Source organism: Coturnix japonica, chromosome 3 (assembly GCF_054131305.1).
Source record: "Coturnix japonica strain WE chromosome 3, WE-NBRP24, whole genome shotgun sequence".
Classification (NCBI taxonomy): domain Eukaryota; kingdom Metazoa; phylum Chordata; class Aves; order Galliformes; family Phasianidae; genus Coturnix; species Coturnix japonica.
The window spans coordinates 54269717-54277130 of NC_140665.1; the positions used below are offsets into that span (position 1 = coordinate 54269717).

Here is a 7414-nt window from a genome sequence, read left to right on the forward strand (position 1 = left end):
AGCTTTGCTGCTTCATGATAATGCTGGGTAGTGCTGCCCTGCAAATTCATCTACTGTCAGGACTGGGAGATCAGCTACTCCAGAAGAAACCTCGTTTATGTCTTTGCTTCTTCTTCCCTCATGACCTGTGCCTTGCTGCTGCTGCTGGACTCTGGTAACCTTTGTTCAGTGTATTGATCTGTCTCTGTCTGTGGCTGGGTCTTTTAAAGGGGAGTCAGATGCTCCTGTTGGTCTCAATTCCTCTTTCTTTTTTCCTGCACACCAGGCACCATTCTTGGTTCTTTGGTTATGGAGCTGGTGAAAAGTCAGAAATGCAAATACTATCCAGACTCCAACAATGATTATTGTTGATGAGTGCTGTGTGAACCTTTAAGCTTTTAAATGCAAATAAATATTCACATGTGATGTAATGTAATAGTGTGGATGTGCTTATCAGAAACCATCTTCCCACCCCTGTATCACATCCTCTGACTCATGGAATCTCAGTGCTGTTAGAGCCACCCTCTATAAAAATCTTGTTCACTATAAGAGTCAGTGGTTGCCTGACTACAGACAGATCTCAGTCTGGCAAGGGATGGTCCATAGGTGTCACTATAGCAAGGTGCAACAGGCAAAATGTAGGAGTTATGGCTTCCAGTCATGACACTTCTCTAACAGAGGTCTCTTTTCTAGGGAAGAGAGAACCTCAGAGCTCAGTGAGTGAGCAGTGTTCAGGCCTGGCATCCCTGCTGCCAGGTGGGCCCTGAGCCAGCAGCAGCAGAGGCTGTGTCCAGATGGCAGCACCGCCATTGCCTGTATCCAGCAGTCCCCCAGGAATCATGTGTCATTTCCAGTCTCTGCTGTCATTTCCCAAAATCCTGTAATCTAGGCTTGCTTTTAATGCCATGTCTGAATGGTTCATTATTCTGGCAGGTGATGCGTTTCTTCAGCTGCAGCATAGCAGGCAGGATTGCTCAATGCTCACAGCTCTCTACCCTTTGATGTTCTGAGAGTTTCAGGATGTGGTGTCGGCTTCCTAGAACTCAGGGAATTCACAGGTTTCTGCAAGACCTTCCTCATTAAAGTTCCCTGTCTTTGCTTATCCCTGTCCTCTTGGGTGACTTCAGGCTTCAGATATGGGGTTTTAGAGGCTCACATCTCTGCTGTGGTTTTGGTGCTGTCTGCTCTTGACGTCTGGGCCCTGGACAGCTACGTCACAGCTGTCTACGAGCACAATGTGCAGTTGTCAGAGGACTCACAAATGCCTGCTTTTCTCTAGGAGGCCTTGTTGCTGGACAAAAATAAGAGTTCTGGGTGGAACTGTACAGTGAAGAGGAAGATACTGGTGGGGCGATGAGTCTATTCCTCGATGTCTTGCTGAGCAGACAGTGTGAACAGCAAGATTATGTTCCTTCCTCACAGGCATACCTCAGGTTGGAACAGGAGAATTTTTATGATGCACTTGGAATAGTAACATGCCTTTCCAATGTATTCTGCAAAATGTTGCTCATTGTAAGGAATAAAAATTACTTTGTATGATCAATTTGAAATTGCTCATTGTGCAAAAACATGCTTTTCACGAGGTAGCAAAAATAAGAAATTCAGTGTTAATTCACTTTCACAAAACAAGGGAATATTTTAGCTCAAGGCAGAAAGGTCAGAACAATTTAAGGGTTAGTTTGTATTGCAGTGTGTACAGATTGTACTTCCCCATGTTATGCAATAGGAGCTTACTTCCAAAACAAGCCTGTTACCGTCTTTACTCCTCCTCTTCCTATCTGCTTTATATTCCCATGCCTGCACCAGGAGCAGCAAGGCAGCAGCCATGGTCCCTTCCCAGACCCTGCTGTGTGCCGCAGTGCTTGCCCTGGCAGTCCTACAGGCCCTGGCCTCGGACACCTTCATTGCAGCCGTGTACGAGCACGCCGTCATCCTGCCGTGCACTGCTCACAAGGTTTCTCCTGATGATGCTTTGGCCCTGATGAACAAAAACATGGATGTTCTGGAAGGAGCTATCAAAGAAGCAGCCCAGCAGGTATGAGATGGATTGTGAGTATTGTTCATTGGTGTTTTCTGTTCCCACTGACCATCCTGGGGGTGCCTTGACGGTGCCTTGTTAATGGAGCCTGTTCTGCCAGGGTGCCCACATCATTGTGACTCCCGAGGATGGCATTTATGGCTGGGTTTTCACGAGGGAAACCATTTACCCCTACCTGGAGGATATTCCTGATCCAGAGGTGAACTGGATTCCCTGCACTGATCCCACCAGGTGATTCTTTCTGTGGTGTTCGTGTGATTTCAAGCAGGTGCCTCATAGAGTTGAGCTGCTCCTAATAAATGCCTGAGAACTGCTGATTATTTAAATCTCTTAGAAATTCAGGAACTGTATAAATACAATGCATCAAAAAGAACCCCTGTGTAAATGGTAATTGGAGCATGTAAGGTAAAAAGCATTTGGATCTGCCTTAATTTAGAAAAATTAAAAAGGAGGAAAATGAGGGAATTTTGGCAGATTCATTATCTTGAGAACATTCAAAAATCTTATCACTTCAGACTACTCGAGAAAATCTACTGTTAGTGTAAGCCATTTAATTGTCATGGTTACAGCACAGATGAAACAAGATGATTCAAAACTCAGCTCATGTATCTGGGGTGATTTGTAAATCAAATAGCACAAAATATTGCTATGTATCTAAAATAACTGCTTTTTAGAGATCTAACTGTTTGCACAGTCTGCTGTGGCACAATGGGCTACTGTGAATGTCTGTCTTACAAAGGTGGAGCTGGAGGGGACACTGAGGGGACCAGGATCATTTCTAAGCCAAGCTTCTGTGTTTTTCTTTTCTGGGATTTTATTAAGGGAGATTTTGAGGGAACTCAGATCTGTAAAAGTTGTGAGTGCTTTTTACAAATGACTTACAGCCTTAAAAAGAGCAAAGTGTCTTAAAAAAAAAAAAAAAAGGTCTTTTGAAGTTGAGAATTAGATTTCCCTAAAAATTAATGTTTAATTTTATGTGTATTGTCTTATTCTCTCCCTTGATTTCTAAAGTTGTCCACAGCTTTGTATGTCCATAGCAAGGTATCTTTATGGTCCCTTCCAACCCAAGTAATTCTATGATTCTATATGTTTTTTTTTTCCTTTTTGTCAAAAATGTGTTAGATTTGGTCGAGCACCAGTGCAGGAACGACTCAGCTGCATGGCCAGGAACAACTCCATCTATGTAGTTGCAAACATCGGGGACAAGAAGCCATGTAATTCCAGTGATCCCAAGTGCCCGAGTGATGGTCGCTACCAGTACAACACTGACGTTGTCTTTGACTCAGAAGGGAAACTGGTGGCTCGTTACCACAAGGTAAAGAGAAGCTTTGTCATCACACTGTAACTAAAAGTCAAACTACTTTTAATCTCTAGGGCACCACTTTCAGAAGGTTTATAGAATAATTTTAGATTATTGTAGAATGACAGTCAGCCCAGGACAATCCAATATAAGGCTTTTTCAGCTAGAGGAAAGTGCAGACAAGCACTTGGCAATATTTAATAGCTATTCCCATGAGCTCTGTGGCTGCAGAAGGCGTGCTGACTATCAAACATCTCAAGGCTACATTAGCGATAGCAAACTAGAATAAAGCAGTGATGCATTCTGTAAATGTAATACAGTCCTTGGTGCAGTTTTGGCCAGGCCAGACTGTTTTCCCAAATGATGTCTTGGCAGCATGTAGCAGAAAGCCCTGGCTTGACACTGCTGCCAGTAGGCAGCAGGAACATGTTCATCTCTGCTCAGTAAACCTCTGGGATGAGGATTTTATTTACTTTTGCTCCCTGTCTTCACTGAGCCTTTTCTTCACTGGAGATCTCCAGTGTCTATGAAGGGAGTTCTGAGACACAGATTGACCTGAAGGAATCTCAACTCTCAGTTTTGCTTTAATCTCAGACACTAAAGTGGCATTTTGTAATCTGATCTTATTTTTATTTCTTAATATGCCATTTTCTTCACCTGCAGTACAACCTGTTTAGACAAGAAACTCAGTTTAATTACCCAAAAGAGCCAGAATTCGTCACCTTTGAGACTCCCTTTGGGAAGTTTGGAATTTTCACTTGTTTTGACATCCTTTTCCGGGAGCCCGCTGTGGTGCTGGTGAATGAGCTACAGGTGGACACGGTGCTTTTCCCTACAGCCTGGATGAACGTCCTGCCCTTTCTGACTGCTGTGGAGTTTCACTCAGCATGGGCTATGGGCATGGGAGTCAATTTACTGTCAGCAAATACTCACAACACCATCATGTCTATGACAGGTGAGTTGCTTTTTGTAAGGGGGAATTGTTTTCATATTTCAGGATTCGGAAGTAAGAAAATTGCTTTAAAAATCATGAAGTCTCTGGAAAATAGTATGTAAGTAAAGATATTCTTCGTGTTGTGTTAAACAGAGTAATCTGCTTTAGGCGATACAATGTTGTAAGTTCAGGGAGAGCTAAAATTAGAAAGGCCACAACACGAAGTTTTCAGAAGTGAATTTTTTCCTTTAGAAATGGCACAAAGGTTCAGCTAAATATTTACCCTCTTACTTAGAAACAGATTTTTTTTTTTCTTTAAAACTTACTCAAGAATCAAATGGAGAAAGAAGTGTTTTAAACAGAGCTGAAAACAAAAAAGGTAGAAATCCTGTTTTGTGTTGAATAAAACACATTGAGGTTTTTGTTGCTGCTCAAGAATTAGAAATGGCAATGTTTTGGCTTGACCTGAACAGATAGCTACTGCGATTTTATTTCTTCTGTAAAATGAGAAAACATTGCCATAGTTCTGTCTGTTACTACTCTCCAAAGCAGAAGTGAAAGCCACAGAGGAACATTTTTGTCTGCTCTAAGTGCACTGAGTTTTGTACATAGGCTCTGGTTTCCTTCTTTGAAATGTAATTATGCCCACGGGCAACCTCTTTGACAAATATGTCACTTGCAGAGCACTAATTTATATAAAATTAATACAAAGTTTTTTTAGCAGCTCTCTCCTTTAAAATTTTTCCACCATTCTATTAAATATATTGACTGAAGACCGTTTCATGTTTACACGCATCAGCACCCATGGGGCACCCACGGTGGCTTGCCCACCAGGTGGTGGTGACACTGGGTACCATGCATGTTGTTTGCAGGCAGTGGGCTGTTCACACCCCACGGGCCATCCACGTACTACTACAACAGCAAGACAAAGGAGGGACGTCTCCTGGTAGCTGAGCTGAGCGCACGACCCCGTCTTTCTCCTAACTACCCTCCTGCAGTCAACTGGAGCTCATACGCTACAAGCATCAAAAACTATTCAGGAGAAAATAAGACATTTCCAGGAGCTGTCCGACGGGATATATTCACTTTCAGTGAACTCAAGCACAAAGCTGGAAATCATACCGTCTGTCAGAAAGACCTCTGCTGTCACTTGACCTACCAGATGTCAAATAAAAGTAAAGATGAAGTTTATGTACTGGGCGCCTTTGACGGGCTTCATGGCTCTGTCATAAAATACCATTGGCAGGTAATTTGTTCAGTAGGGATTAGTGTATATATATGCCAAAAATAATGAATCATTCTGAAACATTCATTTGTTTCTGAATCACAGTAAGTTTTCTTGCTATTAAACACAGCTCTTGAGTATGAAAGCTTACTGTTATTTTACATTTCTGTGTCCTCTTCCCCACAGATATGCACACTGCTCAAGTGTAAGAACACAGACCTGAGCACGTGTGGGCAGCCAGCAGAGACTGCGCAGACCAAGTTTGACATGTTCTCCCTCAGTGGCACATTTGGCACTAACTACGTCTTTCCAGAAGTCTTGTACAGCGGTGTGCAGCTGGCCCCTGGGGAATTTGAGGTAATGGCACACTCTGGAGCTGTTTGCAGTTATTCATAGTCTATGTACAACAGTGATGAGAATTTGACATGTAAAAAGTAACTAAGAAAAGCAACATTATCTTTAAAAAGTACTACATCAAGTTATCTGACCTCAGAGACCTATCCTCTCTGTACCATACAGTAGTGCTACTCCATTACTGGATATTAGTATCATCCCTTCTCTGTTCACCTAGGTACTGTCTGATGGACGTCTGCAAAGTAAGAACGGCACATCGAAACCACTCTTAACAGTGACGCTTTTCGGAAGGTGTTATGAAAAGGACCTGCCTCATCCCCTGCGAAGCTTCCTGTAATGTAGCTTCCTAAGTGTTCATCAGACAGCAAAGACAGGATGAGAATTTCCCACAGTTATCCATAAGCTTCTCATGATTTGTAGCAGTTATCTTGTATCATTCATGTTCTGCAGTCTTATTATTCTGCTTAGCAGCTGGGGCAAATGAGTTTATTTAGAAGAAAGCAGTGATCACTCTGGATCTATATCAACAGTACACCACTGTACTAGTGCTTGAGCCAGTGCAATTATTGGTTATACTCTGTCGTATGAAATCTCCAATTAGAAATCATGGTTTTCAAAGATAACTTAGGTTTCCAAAATAATCCTAGTCATAAGACTGATGCTAAGATGTGTGGATTGTGAAGTTGGCCAGTTTTCTCCCAAACAAATATTCCCCAAAGAAGCCTCTCTGTCCCTTCTGCCTATTCCTGTTTTTCAGACTGGAGGAGCACTAAGTGTCCGTGTGCCATTCAGTAAGGCCTTCCTCATACTCTGTGGGATTTGGCCACATTCTGACCAAGCTACTATACAATGAAACAAAAAACAGATTTGCAATGGTTGTAGGTGCAATCTCCATGCAGTTCTTCATGATCCACACAGACAGTGGGTCTGCTTCATGAAGAACCTTCAGTTCTGCAGTCACATAATCACAGAATTATCAAGGTTGGAAAAGACTTAGAAGATTATCCAGTCCAATCATCACCAATACTTCCCAGCTAAATCATATCCCTCAACACAACATCCAAACGTTTCTTGAACACTCCCATGGTCGGCGACTCCACCACCTCCCTGGGCAGTGCATTCCAGTGCCTCACCACCCTTTCAGAGAAGTAATATTTCCTAATGTCCAGCCTGAATCTCCCCTGCTGCAGCTTGAAAAGTCCTGCACTGCTTCACATGTATGGCATACACACGCTAGGTCCAATGCATCTCAGATCAGACTTACGTTATAAATATAGTACATTAAAACATTCACCTGGGTATTTGGACATTTTCTTCAAAAATGTGAAAATGTAGGAAATAGGCAATGTTTTAATATCTGGGACAGTTTTAACCACATATGTAGTGTAAAAAATATGCATTATCTGGGACTTATGGTGATGGCACATGAAACTTGGCAGGCGTAGGCTGGCTTGTATCTATCATGTTCAGCAGCAAACAGGCCTTGTGCGGTTGCTTCTCAGTACCCAGCTTTGGAGGATTCTCTAAGACTTTGTTTCATCCTGGGAAGACAGCAGCTGAACTTATATCCAGAGGAGGGACCAT

General features: G+C 42.6%; 1 protein-coding gene across 1 annotated transcript; it reads left to right on the forward strand.

Annotated features, from left to right (window-relative positions):
- The first annotated feature begins 1733 nt into the window (after nucleotides 1–1733).
- Nucleotides 1734–7121, forward strand: LOC107311723 (pantetheinase-like). The gene is made up of 7 exons (XM_015858501.2): nucleotides 1734–2014; nucleotides 2118–2248; nucleotides 3140–3332; nucleotides 3981–4272; nucleotides 5124–5497; nucleotides 5663–5833; nucleotides 6048–7121. The coding sequence occupies exons 1-7, from the start codon at nucleotides 1805–1807 to the stop codon at nucleotides 6165–6167; spliced, it is 1491 nt and encodes a 496-aa protein (XP_015713987.2). The 5' UTR covers nucleotides 1734–1804; the 3' UTR covers nucleotides 6168–7121.
- Nucleotides 7122–7414: the final 293 nt, after the last annotated feature.

Coding starts and splice junctions, on each gene's coding strand:
- LOC107311723 (XM_015858501.2), top strand. CDS start 1,805: ATGGTCCCTTCCCAGACCCTGCTGTGTGCCGCAGTGCTTGCCCTGGCA. Junction 2,015..2,117: donor TCAAAGAAGCAGCCCAGCAG/GTATGAGATGGA, acceptor CTGTTCTGCCAG/GGTGCCCACATCATTGTGAC. Junction 3,333..3,980: donor TGGTGGCTCGTTACCACAAG/GTAAAGAGAAGC, acceptor CTTCACCTGCAG/TACAACCTGTTTAGACAAGA.